Source organism: Seriola aureovittata, chromosome 14 (genome assembly GCF_021018895.1).
Source record: "Seriola aureovittata isolate HTS-2021-v1 ecotype China chromosome 14, ASM2101889v1, whole genome shotgun sequence".
Taxonomy (NCBI): Eukaryota; Metazoa; Chordata; class Actinopteri; order Carangiformes; family Carangidae; genus Seriola; species Seriola aureovittata.
This window is the reverse complement of record NC_079377.1, coordinates 18,085,615-18,111,429: the sequence shown is the minus strand read 5'-3', so window position 1 is coordinate 18,111,429 and position 25,815 is coordinate 18,085,615. Positions and strand designations below refer to the sequence as shown.

Here is a 25,815-nt window from a genome sequence, read left to right as displayed (position 1 = left end):
CATGCTGACTTTCTCATTTTCTTTCCATCTCTCTTTCACTCAGTTTTATACACATATAAACAGACACACACATTTTGAGATGGACTGCACCCAGGCTGACATTACAATATTTTCTTTGTGTGTGTGCACAGTGTTCTTAACCATTGCTCGTGGACACGCACACACACAAGGGGGACATAAAAGCAATCAGGATCTGGTTTAAATTTGATTTTTATTGCCTTCATATGGGCTTGATACTACTCTGGTGTGATTGTGGGGCCAGGGGCTCTGCAGGCTGACCTCAGAGACAGGAGTGCGAGCCAAACAGAGATCTGACCCACAATGCAGTGGCCACAGATGTGAGCCTGCCATGAATACGCTTAGTTTTGTTTGCCACATGAATTTTGGATGAAAATGATGGAGTAGATCTCATGAGAACTACAGAAACAACCACACACTACAAACAGCTTCAAGATATACAAGAAAATCTCTGACCAAAAACATGTGAAATCTGCAATGGAAAAACTGCTCAGAAACTTTTGTGTTCTTTATGTAACCTACCATAACTCAAAGGACTGGCCTGTTTTGTTGCACTATCAACAGCTTTACTAGTAGGTTTAAAAGACAGAGGGACAGTAGGGATTATGCTTTGCTTCTGTATATCTGTGTAGAACGGCCATCTTTATGGTGACCTTTGTGTTTTCAAAAAGTAAATTGAGCATGTTTTATGAGACTTAAAAGTCTCATAGGGTATTGGACTCTCTTTAAATCCAGGTAGGTTGCAGAATAGGTTTCTCAAAAATAAAGCAGTCAGTGAATATGTATTAGGCATGATAATAAATGATAGTAAACTATATTGCACCAGCATGGTTCCAAAACCCATCAGTAGACAGGATGGTCTGTACGTGCTTCAGTATCCTGGTTTATGTGTATCCCATGAGGCATAATCATAACCTGGGTATGAGGTTATCTACTTTACTGTAAAATGGGACCAGGGGTGTCGTATAGCTCAGTTGGTTGAGCATCCGCCCCATATACAGAGGCTAGAGTCCTCGCTGCAGTTGGCCCCCGGTGCGAGTCCCGCATCGGATAAGCCCTTTGCTGCATGTCATTCCCCCTCTCTCTGCCTCCCCATTTCCTGTCTCTCTCCACTGCTCTATCAATAAAGGCACAAAAAGCCCCCCCAAAAAAATAAAAAATAAAATGGGACCAAATTACAGGTGGGCTATATCTGATCATGTTTAAACTCATAGTAATGTGCACCAACAATTTTTTATCAGATTTTTTTATTCTGAAGTTATAAGAATAAACTGACGATAAAGAATTCTTTAACATATTTTTGATTGTCTTGGCCTTCAGTGTTTATTTTATGTCTTTTGGCAGGAACGCAACAGCATGGCCAGGCCTATAATCGTGAATGTCCGTGACTGAGTGATAGAGTTGAATAGTTCCACCATTGATCAGTTGAATGCCACGTGACTGAGTTGGAGTTTTCCCGATTGGTCGTTGCTCTTTCAAAATGAATTGGCGCCAACAGTTTCTCTTAGCCTGCAGTGTTGCCAACACAGTGCATTTGTTGCTAGATTTATCGCTAGAAACGAAGCCTGTGCTATACGGCAGCACTACACCTTTGGTGGGCACACATGGGCACCCAGCTGATAGATGTATATATTGGCAGTCAAAAGGCAAAGATGCAACTTTGAAAAAGAAAAAAAAATGCACCTTGAAAAAAGTGTGACTGCAAGTGTTGTTGCCATCTCATGGTTCTGTATCAGTGTTGCAGTCTCTTTTCTTAGTTTACCCATCCAACTGCATTGCAAATATTTTGTGGAAATGTTGCACACAACGTTGAAATTCTATGTTTTTATTTCACTTGGCAATGACACAGATTCCTGGCTTATTTATTCCAAGGGTGCAAAACATTCAGAGCAATTACAGTATACATACGTAACATCGAACTCAGCTGTAAAGTCTGCCTGTTACTGAAGTCATGACTGGTAGATTAGACAGCCAAGACCTGAGCGCGAAGTCATCAGTCATCCAGGGCATGGCTGTATTACCTCACCACCTCTGGCTGTGGAGTGCCAGTCTCCCTCTGCTGGCCCAAATACATGCAGATGCCAGAAATCTGTATGTTGAACACTGACTATCGTGTACATTTTTCATAACCTTATCTTTGTCCAAATGTTGCATAGTGACTGTAGAAATTGAGGGATTGTGAAAACCTCTGATTATTTGGATAATTGTTAATTAATGGTCATTTCATTGTTGATACTGCAGACCCGGTCTATTTTCAACACACCATTCATTCATTTGACACCATCTCGTACCCAGATCAGTGCCACTGCTGGTGATCTGTAGGCTTTCTGTTTCCAGCATGTTGCAGGTGTCATTCAGTCCAGTGAGCATACAGCAATGAGACTTGGAGGTATAGAATCACATATATATTGATAGTATAGGATATACCTGATTACATTTTATTGATACTACAGATAGGTGTTGTATTAAAGTAGTACACTTTAATTTCAGGATTAGTATCAAAAGTAAATGTCTTCATAATAATTCATAATTCAGAAAAAATGAAAAATATGTTATACCATATATTTAATTCACTATTTGATTATTATTATTAGGCCTATTCACATGATAATAATAATACAACTATAATAATTAAAACTATTAATATAACCAAAAAGCAGCAAATGTTCAAGCTTGTTACTTTTGTTTGAAAACTGACTTGAACAAATATCAAAATAGCAATATCAAATGCCACTGAATTTTCTATCAAGAAACCAGTTGATTAATCACTAAGTGCTTCAGATGTAGTTGTATATACTGTTTGTAGTTTAATTTATGACAAATCATCACATTTTATTAGCTCTTGCTATCATTTTATGCAAAAAATCTTGAAAGTAATCAGAAAAACTAAACCTGTGAATTATATGTAGTGGTGTAAATAGACCTAGCAGTATTTTTCCCTGAAATACAGTGGACCTCAAAGTTGTATTTGAGTACAGCACTTGAGTAAATGTACTTAGTTACCTTCCAACTATGTTTAGAGAGGATCAGATTTGCGATTCTTTTAACTCGGCCTGGCGAAATAGGAGAAGAGGAATTCAGGTAAAGCTAATTTGTTGTTAAAGTTAACTAATCACGGGACAGAGTGAGATAAATACGAGAAATAGTCGACACCATCAGCACAGCTTCTCTTTGGCACGTCTTCAAGTTGAAATCAAGTACTGTGGTCCTCCAGCGCCTCCTATCGTTTATTATGGCTTAGGTTTAAACCAATCAGAGTCACGTTTGCTGGCGAAGTCTCAAAGCACAGGACAACATGCCTGCTACTGATTGGTCACCTGGCTTCTTGCAGCGCACTACATAGGGGTCTTGCCAGGGAACGAGGAGGGAGGGGATATTTTAATGGCCGTCACTTGCACTACAAAATGCAAGAAGTCCGGATTATCCACTATATTTAGACTATTCTAGCTATTGGTGCGTTTATGTTGCTTTTCTTTGGTGACGAGCATTGCTCTGGGGACATAATCGGGCTAGAGATGTGTTTCTAGTGTTGTTTCTACTGCGTTGAACGGACTTTACCCGCTTGATTTGTGCGCTAGGCCTAGCCGGCTGGCTAAAAAACAAGCGGACGGTTAGCTAGTCGCCGGAGTTGAAAGGTAACAGTGAGCGCTGGTACTCCTTTGTACTCACGACGACTTCAAAGCTTAACCTTTGCATTCACATGTACGTGTGAAATTACTTATAACATATTTAAAATGCAAGATTTTCGACTTTTTATGCAATCAGGTGTTGGATGTAAACAGGGGGCTAACGTTAGCATAGTTTAGCAGTGTTGCAGCTAACGGCTAACTTTATAGTAACTTTACAAGCTGGAGCAGGCCTAGCTAGAGTTAACAGACGCAGATGAGTTAACTCTTCACTTAGTGTGACGTTAGGTAATGTAATTAAGTCTAAGTTTTACCAAAGTTAATCTAAGTCACTGTAGCTTCCTGTCGTATTGCGCACATACGATGGATACTATTTGAAAGCTATGCTGCTTGAGCTAGCCACGCTAACCAATAGTTGACACATGACTTGGGAGCTAACGCCAAGTTAAATAACCTAATCTTACGAATGTGATTGTTAAAGAACACCGGTCATTTCTTTTGCTTGTTTTAAAACATGGTACAAACGTGCCACTGTATATGAGCAACGGTAACAGTATATTTAACGTTACTGTCAGACACTTCGGTTGAGCTGTGTGTTAATGTACTTAAGTGTTATATTAAATGTTGAATGTTCTCTGGATCTTTCCACAGGGAATATGTAACATAAAACATCCAACATGACATCCAGATTCGGTAAAACATACAACCGCAAGGGAGGGGAGGCAAATTCGAAATTTGAAGAGGTCTTTTCCAATAAAAGGCCCACACTGACCACCAAATGGGGTGAGACCACCTACAAGGCTCAGTTGGGGGCCAAAAGGCCTCTGTTAAAATCTGACGTTTCTGAGCTTCCCAAAAGGCCCAGACTTGAGGATAGTGACAGTGAAGAAGACCCATTTGGATTTGACAGTGACGATGAGTCCAAGACTGTGACCTCTCAGAGTGTGTCACAGTTGAAAGTCAATGAAGGGGATGTGACAAAGACAGCCGCAGTGCAGGGTGGTGGGACAGCCGGTGTTGTGACTTCTGCACAAGCCTCTGCAAGCTCAACAGCAGCTTTCACAGGTAAGTAATCAATACGCCGTCTAGACTAATGTATCTATGCCTTAAAGTCCGCCCCTGATTGTCTTATGCCTCATTATTTATCTCTGATAGTATCTGTTAGCCATTTAGTTACACTGTCAGCTTTTTTATGTGACCGTCTGTAATTTTCTTCTCCATTCATAGGCAAGCAAACATTTGAAGAGAAGGTTGTTAAAAATAGTCAGACCTGGTACAAAAGTACATCAGATAGCAACCAGAAACCTGTATGCGTGGCCTCTTCCTCAAACACAGCCCCATCTGATCATAACTTCTCAGCGTTCCAGAGGCCCATCTCTTCCTCTCCAAATATAGAGACCTCCCTCAAATTGTCCACTGATGCACCAGGTGGTAGCAGAGACTTCCAAACGTCTTCCTCTTATGATGGACTGCTATCAGAAGAGATGAAAAGTGCTGAGCTGGAGCCTCCCACAGAGCCTCCGCCAGAACGTGTGGACAACATTCCCCCATCCCCATTTACCCTAAGGGCCTCTAACTGCAAGAAATACCAGCGGCCCAACCGGCCTAACAAAACATCCTCTGAACCTGCTGAAAACAACAGCAACAAGCCCACTGAAACAGCGGGTGCCCAAGATAAACCCAACAGTGTCCTTTCTGCTAGTGCAAGTAGTACTGCTGCCAGTACTAAAACAGCAGCCAAGCCCGCAGGCAGGGGTGGTGGGAGGGTACGGGACTACACAGTTCTGCACCCTTCCTGTCTATCAGTGTGCAACGTCACCATCCAGGACTCAATGGAGCGGAGCACTGATGATCTGATCACCCCAGCTGCCCCTACTGACCTCGGAGAGGCAGGCCAGATGAAGAAGAAGTCAGATGCCCCACCACCAAAATCTACCAGGTCTGTGTGTCTTAACACTGTGTTACGGAAATTACTAAAAAGTTGTCTTCAAAATTTGATAAAATTTATCAGTGGTATTTTTAAGTTTTCAGAAGTTCTGTGTCTTCTGAGTCGTTCAGGATTTTGCATGCATGAAGTAATGAGATTTTTAGAGCCATGCATACACAATGAAATGAGCAAGCCACAAATGTCACTTGTATTATGCTTCAGCGTGCGCTTATCCAAACACAATTTATAACAGTGTGGCTTTGAACACCTTGACTTAACTTCACTAGAAGGACTTCACTAGTTAGGACTGAATCATATGAAATATAATTTGTTCAGACACCAAGGAGCAAGATGCTTACTGTATTATAGCTATAGGCATCATTATAGATTTCTGAGAGGAAACAGTCTGTCTCGAAGGTTATGCTATCTCTGCATTTACAAAATGGACACAAAGTGGAAGCATTATTCATGTAGTATAATTACGTGCAGTGGTGCGAGACTTTTATTCTAAAGACTTGTGATTCATTTGGAGGTGTTAGCCACTGTTGAATTCCAAGTCATTGCTCAGTAATCGTTTGAAAGTTGTACACTTCCTTATCGCTTGTCTTAGTCAGGTCAGTTTGAAATATTACAGGAAATGAATATACTTATCTACAGATTTGATAAATCACAGCAGGTGGAGTAAATGGTATAGTGAGGCTTTAGTTTGTTGGATGAATAAGTCCAATGACTGAAACTTAGGTCTCAGAATGGCAGAAGCTAACACAAATGCGTTCTCTATACATCCAGATGGGTATGCCATAGCGTAGCATACGATGCCATGTCAACTATCATGACTGAATTTACTTGAATGATGATAAGTGGGAGAGAAGTGTTTTCAGTGTCAGATGTTCTCTTGGTCAGCTGTTTGAAAAGACTGTGATTAGTGTATGTAGCATTTGTGATCTGTTATGTACTGTTTTAGTGGGTTCTAAACACAACATTTTGTTGTCTTCCCTCGTAACTGACTTTGAAAACCTTTTTTGTTCACTCAGTTATCCAAAAGTTTAGGTGCCTACTTCTGAATCCTGTTTTGTTTTTTGTTTAGCTTCAAGGTGTGCTTTTTGTGGTTCTTGTCCTGCTCCAGTTTCCCACTCTTTCTCACAGATTCAAAAAAAACCCCACAACAATACAAACATGCCAAAACAAATCTCCTCGCTGTGTCTTTTTAGGTACAGACCCACCCAGACAAAGACCAAGAAAACCAAGACTGAGACCAAGCTAGAGTTCTTTGGCTTTGAGGACAAAGAGGACCAGGAGGGTGAGGAGGGGTCAGAAGGTGGCACAGCAGGCAAGAGTAGTTACAAGATCAAGTACTTTGGCTTTGATGACCTGAGTGAGAGTGACAGCGATGATGAGAGCTCTCAGGCCAAAGAAAAGAAAGCCAAGAAGGCAGCTGCAGCCTTGGCCGCTCTGAGCTCCAGTGTGGACAGCCCTCATACCAGTGACTCTCAGGACAGCCAGGCCAGCAGCAATACAGGTGAGCTGGCCTTTATTGTCAAGGAGACAAAACACAGATTCTGTGACATTGTGATTGAAATTTGTAGCATGACCAAGTATACTACATAAGCTTCTACAGAGTTTTTTTTAATTGGGAGAGCTTGGATGACGCAGTCTGGGTCATGTTCAGTCTGTTTACATACTGATGCAGTTTCTCCAACAGATGCTTTCGACTTCTCTGATGACTCCAGTCCTGGCGGCACTGAGGGGCAGAAAGGACGCTCAGGAAAGCAAAGTGACAAATCCAAGGACATTGGCAGTGGACTCAAAAAGATCTTCAGCGGACCCAAAAAGGTATACGAGTATGCCAGAAATTGTCTACGGCTGCCCTGCTTTCAGTCGAAAGTAATTTTTGTCCTCTATTATGAACCAGTTTCTTTAAATAATTGCCCCTTAGACTTCTTGTTTTGTAATTACACAAACTATGAAATGGATCAGGCAGGAATCTTTTGACCTATTCAGACTGACACAGCTTTAACAGGAGTGTGCAATCAATATGAACAGGTCACGGTGCGTTATCTAACCTGCCTTAATGACCTTCTTTCCGACCAAGGTTGTACTTGGGGTCTGACACTGCTTGGCTTTGTAGAGCCATTTCTTTTAATGGTATTGATTTTTTAATGACAATTATGTAGTGGAATACCGAGCTCATCTAAAAATAGACCGAGATAATGGGAGAGAGCAGAGAAAAAGAGAGCAAGTAGGCGGGAAAGAAGCTCAGCTGAAACCTAAATTTATTTGGTTGTCATTTAATGTAATGTAATTCTGAGATTCAGCAGTAATGTGTGCTACAACTACAGTTGCAGACTTGAGGCTCTGGATTGTGATGCCCACGGATTAAACTGTGACAGCAGTCTCACATGAATGGAGTAAATGTGTGTTCAGTTGCAAGCACAGTACAGTCTTCCATTATTAAGGGGGGTTTGAATATTACCTCTTGGTCAGACCCATATTTATCTGAAGAACTCAGCTTTGATTTGTGGTACTTTGTGTAATGCCCACATTTGCTCTGTTTATCTGAGTTATGTTTTTCAGTGGCTTTGGGTTATTTGTGGTCTGTCTTCCTAACTCTGCGTGTTTAGTGTTTCTATCATCTACAAAACTCCAAATATTGTCTTTGTGATATATAATTGAGTCACACAATGTGTCATTTTCTGGAAATGTTTTGTGCTGCTTGGGGACTGTTGTGTTCCACACTGAGGCTGCTGTTGTCTCAGTCTATCATCATAATTGCAGTATGCAATATGTATGTGCTCAGTCGTACTAATTCACAACAATAACTTAAGCTTTAACATGGAAGTTTCCATATAGTATTTTTTTCCTCTAGGCAATTTGAGCTTTAGGTGTCTAAAGATTTTCTTTACCACGATGATTGTCATCTCTCAGTAAATGGACATACATGCAACACGAACATCATATCAGGTGTTAGGTTCTGTCTGTGTTAAAGTAATCTTCAAATTCTTTGTGTTCCAGTCTCCTGCTAAGGCTGTGTACAATGCTCGCCACTGGAACCAACCTGAGCCGGAAGAGATGCCCGCGCCTCCCCTTTCTCGATCTCAAACTGCTCCAGTAAGATATCACTCGCTTTGGGTTCATGGGTGTTATGTTTAGCTTTATTGTATTGTATTTATTTATTTATTCATTTATTTTTACCAAACTAATCACAGGACACCTTCTCCTGTTGAAATGTATGCATTAGTTTTGCACACAAAGCAGGCAAGCAGTATTACACAGTACTATGTAAAGCAAATACAAATAATTAGTACCATTTGTTTACAGCATTTCCCATTCCCTACCGTCCACAATCCAGGATATTGTTTATTGGTCTCGGAGTAGTCAACAGTTCTGTATTAATTAGTCTAATTAGTCTTTCTGTTCATATGGAGTTATTTTCCGAGACAAGTGAACCAGGGTTTACTTGTATAGTCTGTGTTGAATTCCCCCCATGGAAATAAATGTTTGTTCAAAGTTGTTGTTAACTTTGCACATCTACCTCATTTGACATCTGTTAACAACACTTATTAAAGACTTGTGTGCTTAACAGACTGTTCAGCTGTGGTAAATCTTGCGGACATGTCATTAAACAAATTTTGTTGCTTCGGTATGAGTCCCGTTTCTCCGTCTCTTTATTCCTCAGGCCATTTTATCGAGCAGCAGCAAGGACAGTAACTCCCATAAAGATGATGGCTTGTTCAAAGCCCCCCCACCTCCGCCCAAAGTCATTAAGTCAGAGACCATCCCCACGCGACCCAACCAGGATATTGTCACGGCACTCAAATGCCGGAAGGAGGACAAGGAGGTGAGTTGAGAAAACAGATGTTTTTAGATGTCTGCTGTACAACAGAGGAGTCAGGAGGTAGCTGAATGTTTGTTTATATTCTGTTTTCACTACATTTGTTTGCATGCTGCTGTGAATTAATTTGTCTTTTTCATACTCAGCCAAGCTGCTCTGATGGAGGATATAAACTAAAAGCACAACATTCATTTGAAGCTTGATGTCAAGCTTACCATTGTTTATTTGAACCCCTGCATGGGTTGAAGGCAGCAGTGAGTACTGTTGCTGTTAATTTAAACTCCCCTACAGCTTGTGTCATTTACAGATGGGCTTTCTAGCCCCCGATCAATCTGTTAGCCACAGATCCCCTGAGGTAAAATTGTTTCAGCTAAGCTGTCACTGCACACTGGTGTTGTCTTAAGCTGAGGTCCTCCCTCCTGTGTCATGCTGAGTGCACACACAGCATGGCTGCTCATATTGGTAAACATACAGAGTCAACTGCTGATCAGGCCCTAACTCTACATGCTGAGCTGATTGATGAAGGGTATTAGCACAGTCAGCTATTGCTGGTAATGGAACCAGCAGAGAGGAATTTAACAACGAGAGCATTTCTCTCACTGTGTGTTTGTGTGAGTTGATTATATCTCTGGACAAATGCACTGCTTCCCAATTAGCTGTTATTAACCCCATTCCCCCTTCCACCAGCTGTACACAGTGGTGCAGCATGTGAAACACTTCAATGACGTGGTGGAGTTCGGAGAGAATCAAGAGTTCACAGATGACTTTGAGTACCTGGAGACAGGGCTGAAGAGCAGTCAGCCACTCAACACAAGATGCCTTAGGTAAGTGGGAAAAAAACACTTAGTGCTGCGTTCTACACTGGGGCACTTAGATGCTATAAGTCTGCTCTGACAGATTTTTTTCCTAGTTGCCCATTGTTGGTTACTGACTTATATGAGTACCATGTACCTCGCTAAATTGATTTACTGGTACAAGCGCTTGTCACGTAACAGTTGTTCAAGTCAGTAAGTATTAGCCTATTTATAAAGCAATTGGAGAAACAGCTGCTTTAGTTGATCAAAGCTTTATAATTTTTTTAACAGTCATCCTTAATTAAATTAAACAAAACAATAATTACTATGCTAACAGAGAGCAGCAGGAGGTAGAAATACCAAGTGAATACAGTAGGGTCCAAAAGTCCGAGCCCACCAGTGAAAATACTTATGTTTTACATTTGTTTTGAGTGTAATTCTTTGTTTTTTATTATCGATGATAATAACTTGAGTGAAATGTTGAATCTTTGAAGAATGCACAGAAGAACACTTTCAGAATATTTTAGTATTTGGTGTGTCCTTGTGCTTTAATGACATGCACTTGAGCTGATGTGGGCTCAACAAGTTTGTGCAGTCCTGATGACCCATGTTATCCCATCATGATTTGACAATGTTCTAGTGAGCTGCTTCTGATGTCACAGAATGCTTTGCTTTTTCCGTCTTAAAATGCCCCCCTAAATGATAGATAGATAGGTTTGAGCTTTGAGGTGTGTTTGGGGTCATTATCCTGCTGCAGTATCAATTCTTCTCCACAAAGATGCAAACCAGACGGTACAGTGTGTCTCTGAAGAATGGAGTGGTACTTCTCCTTGGTCAGGGTGTAGTCAAGTCAGTGCAGGTGTCTGACTCCAGAGTAGACAGAACACCCTGATACTTGAATATTTCCACCACCATGTTTCACTATTAGGTTCATACACTGCAGTGTCATTCTCCCCTTATGTTTGTCTCCTTACACTCTTCTGTTACTGCCATAAATCTCAATCTTGTATTCAGCAGTAAATAAGACTAATAGGAGCCGACCCAAAGCATTTGGCCTTGTGCCCCCTCCTAAGTAGTTTCGAAACTGCTGCTTGTCCTCTGAAACCGCAACAAGACAGCCTTCTTTTGACACTACTTTTGCAGTTTTTCCTTAGTCCTTCTCTCTAGGTTTATGTGAAAATATTAAGAGGTTTTTAATGTAGTCTGAGACTTTTGGACCCCACTGTAATTTTAACGAGATATTTTTTATTACCTCAGAAAGTCTTCACATGCAATATAATAATGACAGTCACAGATTTTGATGAAGCACCCTCTCACTTCTTTTACTCTTGTGGTTTAATTACATTTTTGATTTGTTAGCTGTATATTCCTTCAAAATAAACACTAAAAATGAAATATTATTTTTAGAGTCAACATTTAAAAAAAAATATGAGACTATCAAAATACATTTGAGACAGTGTGTACCTGTATTTATTTTTGCTTCCTCTCTTCTCTGTTTTCTTGTTGAAATGTCCCGCTTTTATTTCCACTATCTGTTGGGGTAATATTGCAAGATAAAACGTTTTTTTTCTGTGGTCTGATAAAGCATACAACCATTCTGTTGTGAAAATGGAATCTACTCAGGAGAGACAACCTTGGCTTCAGAAAGAGCTGCAGGGAGTTCATCCTCCTTCGGGATGTTTCCCAGTCTTTAGATATGCGAAGAGAAGAGGGTGAAAAGACGGAGTAGAAACTCAAAACAGAACATGTTGGAGATGGGAATCATAAATGGTGATGGGGATTTGGCAGTAGGCTTCCACATTCTGTCTCATTCATCTTTGGTTTTTAGCACTAGACTGGTAAATATTTGACCCAACATATGGTTAATCCTTCAGTTGTTTCCCTCTCCCTCTCACTGCTCCAGTATAATCAGCTTGGCCACGAGGTGTGCCATGCCCGGTTTCAGGATGCACCTGCGAGCCAGAGGGAAAGTGGCGCAGGTCTTCAACATGCTTAGTGATGCATCACAACACCCGGTCAGTAAAACTCTTCTCATACCTGCTTTTCCAGTGTCACTTTATCATCTTACCCAAAGATTTTGGTGTGGTAATATGTTTACCACTTTTAAATAATTAATGCCTTTGTTGTTTACTTTGATAGATGGGAATGTATTGCCTTAATGTTCAGTTCCAAAGTCTTGAATCAGGGGGTTTGAATTATGAGCCTAAGCTGTTGCTTCACTAATGAATGACCCCAAACTACCGAATGTGAAGGGAGATCCCACTTACTTTAATGAGGGCCGCAGGGTTAAACTGACTTGTGATTTGACATGTGCCAATGCAGTTATATCAGGAATTAATTCTCAGTATGTTTGTCACTTCATTTACTGACTTTAATTTACACTGAAGTCATTGCTTAAGACATACACTTAAATGTACTCTTCATGTTATCTACATCAGATAGAGTTTTTCACTGACATACAGACCTGCATTATTAGTCTTCGCTGTCATCTTTGTTGCTAAATTGTTGATATTTTGAACTGCCCTGTAGAAGCCAATGGGACCTGTGTGCTGCAGAGCCGCTTTATCGGAACTGGATTGCATTTAATTTGAAGAGGGGGATGTTGTTTGTTATAATCTCTAGATCAACTCCTCTGCAATATTTGCTAATGAAGAGGATGTTTAATTTCTACATGTCTGTGGTTGTTTAAAAGTCTGTTTCAGTTAATTATTGCACTCAGGTGAAACCATTGAAGTTTCAGTCTTCCTACAAGTGTAAGCTTTTCTTTGGGTGCAGTATTTAGAGTGAGAACTTTCCTTGGTTGTACATTCACATACATAACTGTTTGTCACCCTCTAAGCTAATTTTCCAAACTTGTATAATACTGCAGTAATAGTGCACATATATATTTAGATTTTTCCTAGAGGTCCATGATCAAACTGTCGACCACCTTTGCTCATCTTGTCTCACCTCTGTATACTCTACACCACTTTGTTAAAGCCAGTCTCTTATCGTTCTACCAGAACCTTGCTCTGTGCACGGCTGCCCTGATGTATATTCTGAGTCGGGATCGTCTAAACATGGATTTGGATAGGGCGTGTCTGGAGCTAATGATCAAGCTGCTAGAGCTGGACCAGGACTACTCAGCCCACCAGGATCAGCTCACCGCAAAGGAAGTTGCAAAGGTCAAGGAGAAGATCAGGAAGCTGTGCGAAACCGTGCACAACAAGCATCTCGACCTGGAAAACATCACGGTGCGTTATCCTTGAATAATGAAATACTCATAACAAAAAAAGTTCACCTCTGAATGTACCTTAGTTGAAACAAGTAACCACTTCTACTGATTTTTCTTTTTTTTTTTTTTTTTTTTTTTTTTTTTTAAATTTAAAATTTTTTTTTCTAACTGTTCCTTTCTTTTAATAAGCAAAGCTTCATAAATACTTGAACATCAAGGTTTCCTTTTGTGGAAGTTGATGTGAAAAAGAACAGTTGACACCATTTCAGATTATTCTGTTTAACTGCACCCATTTTTTTTGAGTCACAAATGAATTGCTCCAATAAAAGCATTAATTTCTTTGTATGCCCTTGATATGTTGCAGTGATGGCACTATTCACATTTGGTGCTTTATATTCCTTATCAGCTATGTTAAATGTTCAGGAGAAGTGTAGATCATAATTATTAAATAATCAATTTGTAATACATGAATCCAGGGCAATATTAAGTAATTACCAAAATGTGTTAATGTCCTAATTACAGTGTCAGATTACAGGTTTCCCTTTGGGTCTAAAAGTGTAATGCCAAAAAAAAAAGCATATGCAAATTTGGAAAGATGCCATAAAGCTATTGCAGATCTTACATCTTGCATTTTTTATGTTGTAGACGGGCCACCTTGCCATGGAGACATTGCTCTCTCTAACCTCCAAGAGAGCTGGAGATTGGTTCAAAGAAGAACTGCGACTACTGGGAGGTTTGGACCATATTGTAGACAAAGGTGAGTGTGTGGGATGCTACCATATGTATGTCAGAGTTGGCAGTTTAGTCTCTGTATGTGCAAAGAACTGGTCATCCAAGGTCAAATGTCACAGCTGTTGACTTTCAGGTAGCTTCCAGGATGTGTAATAGTCTTGTGCCTTGTGTGTGTTTGTGTTGCTACAGTGAAAGAGTGTGCGCAGAACCTGAGCCAAGAGGACGACAAGGAGAACCTTGTAGCGTCTTTATGGGGGGCTGAGCGGTGTCTGAGAGTTCTTGAAAGTGTAAGTAGAGCTCAGTCAAATTGAGGTCTCTCTTCCATCAAAGTCATACAAGAGTGGCACTCAAGGACATGAGTAATTGAGTGCTGAGAGCTGTGAATTGGCTTGTAACTTTTATTTTTAGCTGATGAAAGGTTGTGTTTAAAATGCTGAATGTCTCTTATCAACCATCTCACTTAAAATATCATTGATCAAAAGTCCGAACCAAACACAAAGTGTCTCCCCTCATTTTCGTTTTTTTGACTCCTTTTGGAGCCTTTCACTGTACTTTCCCCTCTATTGATTTTATTTCACTTTCATCTTCTGCCAACAGGTGACAGTGCAGAACCCAGAGAACCAGGGTTACTTGATTGCCTACAAAGACTCACAACTCATTGTCTCCTCTGCCAGGTGAGCACCAGATATGCCTTGGAGCTATTATTGACTGAACACGGACACATACTGAGGCACCGACTGTTACAGTTCATTCCCTTCACCTTTGTACTTTTTGTAACACCATTGTATCCATCACATTCAACCGTGTCCTCAGGGGAGCTACAGTCTTTTACAATTACTTTGTATCTTCACCTTATAAAGGAATAATTAGCAATTCTAGGCAAAGTTGGATCTTATCTTTAACCACTACTACTTAAGTAGTATTGGTTGGAATCTCCTCGCTCTTCATCTGTTTATGTCCATCTCTCCCTCGTCTGTCCTTCACCCTTGTGCTTCTGTCCTTGAAGATGTCCCTCATTTCTGCCATGTTTACTTTCTCTCATCAGTTTTTCTTGCTTTCCACAGAGCTCTGTGGTACTGTGAGGATATGATCCAGCGGTACAGCAGGGCATTGAACAACAGCTCCCTGTCATCATCGAGTGCAGCGCTGCCCCACTGCAGCTTCAGTAACGTGGGCAAGGCGGTGGAGGACTGTATGAGGGCTGTCATAGGAGTGCTGCTCAACCTTACCCATGACAATGGTATTCTCATTTAAAACCTTGTGTTTTGCACTTGCTTTTATTCTACCTTTGTTGAGTGTTTTGTTGGTTTTATCTGGAATTTCTGGATAGTAAGAGGCGGTCGATAATTCATTATTATGGGCTAGTGTTTGTCTGATGTAATGCACAGCAATGAATGCGTAGTAACACCATTGGGACATGTCCTTATTAATGTAGTCATACAGACTTCAACCATATCACTCAGACTTATTTGGCATACCCATAGGTTTTCACCATGAGGTGCTTAGCAAGGAATTGGGTAATATCAACAGAAGTTAATAATGATGTTATTTTTGTCTGCAGAGTGGGGAAGCACTAAAACAGGAGAGCAGGAACAGCTAATAGTAACTGCTCTGAATTGTGTCCTTCGAGTCCCACGCTACATCCCCCAAGAGCAACGCTTTGACGTGCGAGTACTGGTAAGGCATTCTTGAACAAAACAAAACACCTCTCAATTGTTGAAAAGGGATTCTGCCAATCCGTGTTTACTTTGAGTGTGCCTGTGCCCGTATCTGTCTTATTTGTATACTCATACATGTTTTTGTGTACCAGGGTCTGGGTCTACTAATTAACCTTGTGGAGTACAGCTCCAGAAACCGCCACTGTCTGGTGGACATGGAATACAGTGTCGACTACACCTGTCTGGAAGACAGCCTGATGCAGCCTGCTGACCCAACACAATCAGACACAGCGGCAGAGTTAGCACCGCCAAGCACAGCTGAGACTCAGGGAGATGAGGCTGACATGCCCAAACCCTCTGGTGCTCTCGCTGCACTTGTAAAGGTAGGAATTGTGCCAGGACTCATTAATAAATATTTTAGCAGTCGTTGTGTTTCCTTTTTGTCTTGGCTACGGGAGAGTTTTTCATGATTTTCTTTTGAAGTAAGGATGTGAGCAAAAACAGCAAGTGATGGGCAGTCATAAGGGAAAATCAACCAGGTGAAGCAGCGTTTCACCTGCTTTTGTTAGGGAGATGGTTCAGACATAACTCAAACTCAAATTTTCCCTCAGTGCATACAATCATTAAATGCACAAGTCTGAAGTTGTATACATGTAGTCATAAGAAAGAAAAGAAATGCACATTTATTTGTGGAGTTTCAAGATGGAAATGTCATTTTATTTATGTTTTGCTTTATTATTCATATTACTTGATCCAGACTCCTTGCCCAACAGAATCATGAGTGAAAAGTTTCCCTAAATCCTTAAAGGAACCTTGGAGAATAAATTAGGGGTTAACTTTGAAATTTCACTGTCAAGCCTTGAGGCTCGTTTCAGAGTATTTGGCATACCCAGTTGATTACTGACCTTGCAGTGAAGAAACAACCTGGCTATCATGCTTAATTGTTTCTCTTTTATTCATTTTGAATTATTAAAAATCTTCTTTCATTTTTTCTTTCTTTTTTTCTTTCAGCCTGGCTACAGTTTAAGTTTGTGTTCAGAGTTGATGTGTTTATTTCTCTTTAAATCCCAGCTCTTCCTGGAGAGGGAGCGTGCTGCCATCCTGGCTGAGGCTAAGACTGACGACCTCATCAGTGAGGCACCCAAGCCGGCACTGGACCAAAGCGGAGAGTGGCAGGAGACGTCGGGAGAGATCCAGTGGGTGGCAGCTGAAAACAACGACAGCCAAACTGAGAAGAAAGAGGAGGAGGATGAAGAGTTGGACCTAAATAAAGGTAGGCGTTTGTGTTAGTCTGAAAGTAAGAGGAGCCGTTTCTTGCTCGGGCTAAAATCATAATCTAGATGAATGTGGTTAATGTTGCAGTAATGATTACTGCATGGCAACAGCTTCACTCCATTTTGTGTATCTAAGCTAATTGGTGATGGAGCAAGAGGAACATGCATTTGGAGGCAGCTAGCCGGACTTTCTTGTTCATGTTTTTGAGTCCACAAAATTGTAGCACTGGATTACAAATGGAGTTTATACCCAGTAGAGCTGCAACAATTGTTAGCGACAAAGTGACAAAAATCAACAACTATTTTGATACTCATTTTATTTTCATTTTTCTAAGCAAAATTTACCCAACATTACCTAGTCCCAGTTTGACTTTTCATAAATCAAACACTTCATTGAGGAAGTAATCAGCAAATGAATGTGTAATAGGGATGTCATAAGAACAGATACTAGAATACCAAGTTAGTGCCAAAATTTTGTAAATTCTGCCGGTACTTGTTAGGTACAGGAAATGTGGGATAGCAGCAGCAAGTGCAGGCGCAGCAACAGGTCCGCCGCGACTTGAATAGGGAAAAAACACGCTGGTGTATGGAGATATTTTGTTTTTGACACGGATCATCAGTGACAAGTTATGCATAAATGAAAGGAGGAAACGCCTCAAACCTATCTAAGCAGCTCAAAGACAGACATCTTGATTTCACAGAAATCACAGTAAAGCAGCTCAGATACTGCAGAGTCATGCAGGTCAGATGGTTGAGTTGTGAGTTTAGAAATGCAGATCTCTGTTCTTTACTTTTTTGCTGTTCCTTTGAATGTGGCCACCAATTAGCTCAGTAAAATAGTTCTGACTTTGTGCCACTGCTAGCAACTTTGTCTGGATAGTGGACCATTGAATTATAGCTACAAAGTCTGTCTCCTTCAGCAGTTCCCACTATGAGTTTGAAACCCTCCTCTCCAATAGAAGCAGTATATGTATCTGTAATAGTGAATCTTTCTCCCCTGTGTTTGCTGTAGCTCTGCAGCATGCAGGCAAGCATATGGAGGACAGCATTGTTGCCTCCTACACCGCTCTGCTACTGGGATGTCTCTGCCAGGGCAGCCAGGTGAGAATATCAGACACAAACACACACATGCACAATAAGACCGGAGATGCTTTCCTACACAAAGAAATATTCACGTTGTTGCTCACCCACCTTTCTGTCCCTCTCAGATAAATGTGACTACTGTGAGAAAGCATCTACCTAAAGGGGATTTCTCCATCATGACAGAAATGCTGAAGAAATTCTTAAGTTTCATGAACCTCACTGTGAGTATGACTGTCAGGATCTTCTGTCATCAGTGTTGCACGATAATGCTGACACTGTTGAGATAAATTATGTTGCAAGGAACTACAGACATGTAGAAACATGCTGAATATTAGAATTATACAGTGGCATCAAATAAAATTGATCTTCTTCCTAAAAATATAAGCCATCATTTTCAGGTGATAAAAACAAGGAAAAACCTTTCCTGAGAGGCATTTTTGGGAAACATCTTAAAGTGTTGATAAGATCCTTGGCTCCAGGCAAATTATATTGAAGTTTCAAAAGGCCATTTAATTGGACCCATTGAGCACATTTTGTGAAGTGGTGTGGCTTGAATCAAATAAACATTTTTGAAGACCAGTGATTCTTTACAGAGCTGTATTCCCCATTTTAACTTCAAATGATTGCAGTTTTTGCACTCTGTCAGCACCTTCATTCAGCTCCTGCCTGAGAAAATACTAGAATATGTATGAAAAGGAAAACTTCTCTTTATCTCATTGAGGAAGAAATTGAAGAATACTTAATGTCTTAAATGGCTGTAAAGCCAATATATATGAAAAAAGGTTTTCACTCATCTACAATGTCTCTCAGTAACTTCTGTCACTCTAAAGTCACTTGCACAGTCTCTAGTGGCACTTAGCTTAGTGTTATCAATTAAATATGATTCTTGTGTCTCCAAGCAGCACAACTTGTCACAACGAGCAGTTATATGAAGGGTAATTTAAAAACAATTCAAGCATTAATATTAAACTGAACAGTTACACGGTTACAGATGTGGGCATTTTGCAGCAGCTTTGAGTGTGACTCATCCCGTCAGAGCTGAATATGTGAACCATCTGTTTTATAAATATCTTCAGCCTTTTCAAGTGAACAGAAGCTCAAACGTCCTCAAAAAATCCTCAGTCTGTGCCTCAAGACAACACAACCTCACAAGTTAGAGTAGCACATGTTGGCACCCTCACAATCCACTTTTTTTTTTTTGATTCTCTTATTCTCCACACAGTGTGCAATGGGCTCCACAGGACAAAAGTCCATCTCGCGGGTCATCGACTACCTGGAGCACCTTTAACAGACAGCCAGACAGCGGACTCACATTCTGACTGCACATGAAAGGGATCCCAGGCTGTTCTGATAGCCCCCTACCTGACAGGAGCAACGAGGGGTCAACAAAGAGTCTCAGCAGCATTCCGTTGACTTCACCTGATCACCCAGCGCTGTGATCACTCTGAGTTTTCACCGATAAAGGCGCACCCCTGAAGTGCGTTTAAAAACACACAGATACAAAAGTTTCACTCTTTCTCTCTCGAGCACAGCCTGAACCAAAGCCCTGCTAGCTGACAGACATGCTGAGTCCTTCAGTTCTATTCAACTCTTGCCACAGTTAGAGTAAGATAAACTTGAAAGGTTCAAGATTCATCCTCAGGTAACTGGGAATTAGGCAGAGGCTAGGCTAAATCTGTCAAGTTTCTAAATACTCTGTGGAATGTCAAATATAAAGATGGACTCAGAAGCAGACCTCCTCTTGAAACGTCCCAGAAGGTTTCACAGGCCTCTAAAGTGGAGTCTCCTGCCCACTGTCAGGTCTCGATTCCTGGTTGCTTAGCTGGGGTATGAACCTCTGAATCACATTTTATGGATCATTACATTTTAATCTCTGCTTATCCATGTCAAAGCCAAGGGTGAAATCATTGATTAGCATGAAAAACAATCATTGTCATGGATGTTAGAATGACGTCTCTATTTGTAAACCTGTGTGGAATGATTTTGAATGCATACATCAATTTACCGACATGTTTGCAGTTGGCTTGAATGTTTAAGGGAAGGAGTATTTGTAACTTTGATTTTTATGTTTTCATTGTGCCCATTCATTTTATAAATGGTGTGAGTTAGCGAGTCAGATAGGTGTTCTCTGAAATGTTTTTGGTTTTTTCTTTTTCCTCAAGGGCATTTTTTTCCCCTCAAATTATTAATTACTTTTAAAGAAATCAGTGCTGCATGACATGCAGACTTTGATACGATGTTCTTTCTTTGACTGATAATGGCACTTGGAAATTACACATTATTATGAGTTTTGGATTTCCTTCTCACCCATTATAAATTTGGTCATATTTTAGTTTGTTTGGATTATTTAAATTTCAATTAATTCAACAGTATGTAATTACAGTATGAATTTAACCTCACAAGTATAATGGCTGTGATGAATTACTCAAAAAAAAATTGATGGTTGTGCTTCCTTTTGAATTTTTAATGAAGTTAATTTTTTTTTTTTAATGTATTTAATTTAATGCTTTCTCCTCCCTTGTAAATGCAAAGTCTTTACCTCGTGAGATGCCATTTGTGGTCTAAAGTTTCACATCATCTTTTGTTATAATATACCCATGTGACACAGCTCAGTGGTTGGACATAGAACATGTATAAAGACAGGTTTAATTGAATTTTGGTTTTGGCTTTAAACCACATGAAATTTCAACTAAAGTAAACCGCATTTAATAAAACAGGAAAAGTCATTTGTATGCTATAGTTAATCAACGTGGGGGATTTCCTGATGGTCTCATGTTTCTGTATGTTCAGCCACATGTAGCTTCATGTTTTTACTCTCATTGTACTCATTGTATCATCGTGTGTCTGCATTTGACAACACGCATTAAGCTCCCATTTATTTATTCTTTTGTGGTGTCATTTTACCTGTGATGATGCACCTGAACCTTCGAACGGCCTCCGTCTTGTACTGCTCACATGTACGATCACTGATTTGAATGACAGCCATACCTGTATAAGCAGATTAGATTTATCTGGTTTGTAGGGCTGCAGTGAACATAACTGCAACTGTTTACTGTTTATTACTTTGCAAATTCTGGTCTGAATGTAAATACTCCTGTACATAGCGGTTAATGGACATTTAAAATGCTTAGACTACTTTTTTCCCTGAAGCTGATATTTTTATTTTATACAATATTTCTGAGTTGTCATTTGGAAAAACAAAAATCGCAGGAAGAGAAAAAAAATAGTTTGTACCGTTTCAAGGACATTGTCTTTGGTTACATGTAAATAGTTGTATCTCAAAATGAAAAAAAAAAAAGTTGCTACTTTCATTATACTCCCTATGTGTTTTCTTCTTTGAATAGTTTGAACAACAGGAATGCTTTTTTCATTTCTAGTATTGTAAGTTGAACTTTTTTTATGCATTCAGAGCTACGGGAGGTGAACACCACCAAACAGAAGTGATGTTTAGTTTCCTTTTGGTATTCATGTGTGTAGCAGCCGCTGAATGCTTCACTTTGTATTCTAGCTTTTCTCTGCCTGTAACCCTACAAGGCTATAAGTGAAAGTGTGTGTGTTTGCGTGTGTGTGGCCTATGTTTGTTTTTTTTTTTTTTTTCCCCGCCTCATCCCTGACAAACTGACTGGGATGGAGTGAGAGTCCTAAGCGTGGTCGGTATACTTAACAGCACTCAGCGGTGACAGTTTGTGGACACGGCCCCTCAGCTTGACTGACTGCTGCATAATGGAAACAAAAGAGTCTTGTTGCAGTTGCTATCTGAGAGTCAAACTTACAAATAGCTCAGGGAGCCTAGGGAATGTAGTAAAATAGTATCTGGCAATGCTGATGCCATGCAGGCGACAGCTGTGTCGACAATTGTCCAACAAGCGAGGGACAAATGCCTGCTTTAAATCTGAAATGTCAGGATTTTACTAGACGGGGCAACAAGTTCAGTCAACAGCACACAAATAGCATTTAATTATTTCTTTATGTCTCATTGCCTAACGTACAAATATGAGTCGACTCAGGGGGTAGTGCAGATTTAAGTTCAAAGAGCAGGAGTCTTACATGTAGATGACAAGACACCTCTGCCTTTCATCCGCCTCTGTACATTATACATGACAGTTCCTCAGTTGTAGGCAGTCAAAGGCAGGGAGCGCATTCTCAGTGTGATGATCAGTGGCAGGGAAGTAGATGAGAGTAAACACGAGGAGGAGAAAGGCAGCGTTTCCATAGGTTAACGAGATTGATAGGATGTCCTTCACTGAGCGAAGATGTGAGGGAGGGAAGAATGAGGGAGAAACAGATGCAGAGCGCAGGGGATTAACGTTTCCCACCTGTCAATCAAAAGCCTCTGAAGCTGAACGGCCTGGGGTCGGGGGCTACAACTGAATTTTACAGCTTTCCCATGTTCAATCCTTTCATCTCCCTCCCTCTCAGGCCACATTGTTCCCTGGCTCTACTCACTCATCCTGTCTTGCCTCTCTCCTGTGTGTGTGATTTTTTACTTTTCCATAACATGCCGTCTTCTTGTCTCTGGTGTTTGTTGTGAGTTTTAGTCCAGCAAAAATGATCCTTTTACCTCCATGTGGCTCCATTTGTTGTTTTATCACATGTTTTGTTGTGAATGGAAAGATGGAATGGTTGATTAGTCTACAGGTGCAAACATTGTTTTCTTTGTCTTACTATCTTCCTGCCGATTCCTCTGAAGGCAAAAGGATACAAGGCCTTAATGCCACTAGGTGGTGTGAGTACTCAGCCTCTGACCGCAGTGCGTGAACGGTTGAAACGAAAATGCACACACCCACACATTGTGTACTACCACACACACACACACACACACAAGTATCTTCTCATCAGTGGTGTTGCCTACTGATTTCCCCTTGAGCTGTAAGGAACTCTGCTGTCTGAAGAGAGATAAACGCCCTCGTCTCGCTGATGCAGTCACACGCATGCACACACACACACATGCCCTGGAGTGTGGTGAAACATTCGTGAATAGGCTCCATAGTTACTTTGCTGACCATCAATGCCTGTATTCAGTAAACTTAAGACAAGCTGTTACATATAGGAAACATTTTACCGCCTGTGTACCAACACATGAAACACAGACGCGAACGTGCAGAACCACACTTCTATCAAATCTGCAAGCTCTCGAGTGCTTTTGATGACAGTCGCGGGTCAAGATCCAAAAGAAAATACTTTTTCACTCTGGGTTTTTGCTTTCTGAGAATTTTTATTCATATCACAGCATTTCAAGTGTTTAACAATATAATTCTTCAAGGATACACACCCACTCAGCATGCCTCTATTAAAAGATGAAGTGAAATATTTAGGCACAGAAACAGAACTGGAATAAGTATTCTGATCTTACCTAAGTAAAAGCAGCAATACCATAATGTAGCTGCAAGCAGCGATGTGGGGGCCAAGCAGGCCAGAGTTGCCATGGAAACATGATGTCATTATGTCAAGGGCATGGTTGTAAGCACTCACAGCAAAGTTCATGTCAGTTGATTAAAGATTGTCTGAGATATGACTTGATTTCTTGTTTGGCACCTTTGCCGCCAATATAGATTGTTCCACTGTTATAGTTGGATGCTTTCGCCAAGCAAAAATCCATGTGATAACTTCTATGAGTCTCAGTCTGAAGATTATCTGTGCTAACTTTGATGGAGACTGCACAGAGGTCCAAAGAGCAGCAAAAACAAAAAAAAAGCTTTCCAATACAATCCAAAATGGCAGCTGTATCAGTTAGAATGACAGGACAAGTCATGTCTTGACCTTTGAAGGTATTATCAGAAACAAGGGCTGACACACTGCTCACTATATAGTGAGTTTGCCATTTTGTATTGCTGTCTGAATATATAGTGAGAATAATTATATCCCATATAGCGGACTCATAGAATCCCATAATGCATTGTGAAAAGTAGTGCACAACCGATTGTCACACTAACCAAGCCATATATACCATCATGCACTGCACTCGCATTTCGCATGAGCTCACTATATAGTCTTCCACATAGAACTCCCTAGGAAGTGAGTAAGTAGTAATGAATAAGTGAATGATTTCAGACACAACCAAGAATTGCGTTTTTTTGTCAATTGCCTGTGACAGACGAATGCTTTGGAAAATCAAAGATCTCATATGATAACTTTTGAGAGGCTTGGTCTGAAGATTATCTCTGCCATAAACTCCCATGGCAGAAGAAGTTTAAAGATGAAGAATAAAAGGTAGAAACACAGTGGGTGCCTACGCAGCTTTGCTGCCTGGCCCCTAAAAATAATCCCTTATAAGTACAGGTCCTATATTCAAAGTTTTACTTCAGTGAATGTACAGAAGTATTGTCAGCAAAATGTAAATAAAGGATAAGGCTGGCAGAATTTTTTCTCATTGTCAAAAATCACATAAAAAGACCAAAACCAACAGTGTGTTAGTGTTTTAAGACATCCCCATTTTGTCTGTTGCTCTACTGCCATGTTCACACCCTGTCTGATGGATGGAGATCTTAATGACTTGTGAGTGGTCACCTCAAAGGACAGCTCAGGACAATTGTGTGACTGCACAGTTGGTCATGTGTGACTTAAAAACTGTGTTCATTAACGCTATAACAAATCCGTAATATTTAATGGCTTTACTACATTGAATGAGACGCTAATGCTGAAGTAAGGCATTTATGTTTGCTTTGTTTTCATGCATTTCCTTATTAGTAATAATACGTTCTAATATGGTATAATTTAAAATAAGGGGCTCAGTGGCTTCCCACACAATCTGGGCACATTAGCTTTTTGCAAATGTTAGTCAAACAGGATGAAGTGGTGCATTTGTCTGGGACTAACTCATGGTGCAGATTTACTGCAATCAAAAGTAAAAGTACTCAATATGCAGACAGTATTCTTACAGTGTCATTATCTTCTTTGATTATTATTAATGATACATTAACATGTAAGCAGTACATTAATATTGTAGCTGCTAATGGAAGCTGCTGTTGGGGCATTTTTTATGTAAAGGCACTTTATGAGCTGATCACACATCTTAATCTGCAAAAGAAAAAAAAAAGGTAAAAATATATCTTTCAAATAAATATAGTGAAGTTAAAAATACAACATTTACCTCTGAAATGTAGTGAAGAAGTAAAATAGGAGTATACACTAGTTCTGGTATGTGCAGTGTTTGAATAAATATATTTACTCACTTCACACTACTGCTGTTAAAACCATCAACCCAGTCTTTCCCTCTAACTTGTGCCCTTAAATTTACATGTCAAGACAGATTAAGTCAAAGGGTAAACAGTGAAGCTGAAATGTGCATATTATCTTGAAACTGCAGGAGAACCTACAACCGACTCTGAGCATCACACTGTCTGCTGAATGAGGAACTTTGCACTTGACCACGCTGCTGGGCGGCGATAGAGTCAGTGCTCAATGATTTGTGTACAAGCCTTGGATGATTTTGCTTTTACTACACAGGATTTATTCAAACAGTTTGTCCACTGTGCTGTCCTATTCTGCTGCTACAGCACACTGGTTTGCACCCTAAACAGATGCTTTCACCAGTGTCTTATTTACTCACATACACACACACATACACATTCGCAGGTAGACACGGTTAGCCAGGCGTAAAAAAAAAAGAAGAAAAAAAGAAGAAAATACACGGCCTGCAAACACCTCGCAATAAAAG

General features: G+C 40.3%; 1 protein-coding gene across 3 annotated transcripts; it reads left to right on the top strand.

The window, feature by feature from the left end:
* The first annotated feature begins 3,389 nt into the window (after positions 1 to 3,389).
* Positions 3,390 to 21,474, top strand: wapla (WAPL cohesin release factor a). Of its 3 annotated transcripts, none has more exons than XM_056395547.1 (20): positions 3,390 to 3,471; positions 4,296 to 4,709; positions 4,872 to 5,583; positions 6,783 to 7,090; positions 7,274 to 7,404; positions 8,584 to 8,679; positions 9,248 to 9,409; positions 10,091 to 10,227; positions 12,101 to 12,212; positions 13,200 to 13,430; positions 14,057 to 14,168; positions 14,333 to 14,430; positions 14,741 to 14,817; positions 15,208 to 15,383; positions 15,705 to 15,820; positions 15,954 to 16,184; positions 16,873 to 17,074; positions 18,088 to 18,176; positions 18,284 to 18,379; positions 19,381 to 21,474. In XM_056395547.1, the coding sequence occupies exons 2-20, from the start codon at positions 4,322 to 4,324 to the stop codon at positions 19,444 to 19,446; spliced, it is 3,540 nt and encodes a 1,179-aa protein (XP_056251522.1). In that variant the 5' UTR covers positions 3,390 to 3,471; positions 4,296 to 4,321; the 3' UTR covers positions 19,447 to 21,474. The 3 variants fall into 3 exon arrangements, with proteins under 3 accessions (XP_056251522.1, XP_056251520.1, XP_056251521.1); XM_056395545.1 differs by having other exon boundaries at positions 3,396 to 3,653; XM_056395546.1 differs by having other exon boundaries at positions 3,396 to 3,720.
* Positions 21,475 to 25,815: the final 4,341 nt, after the last annotated feature.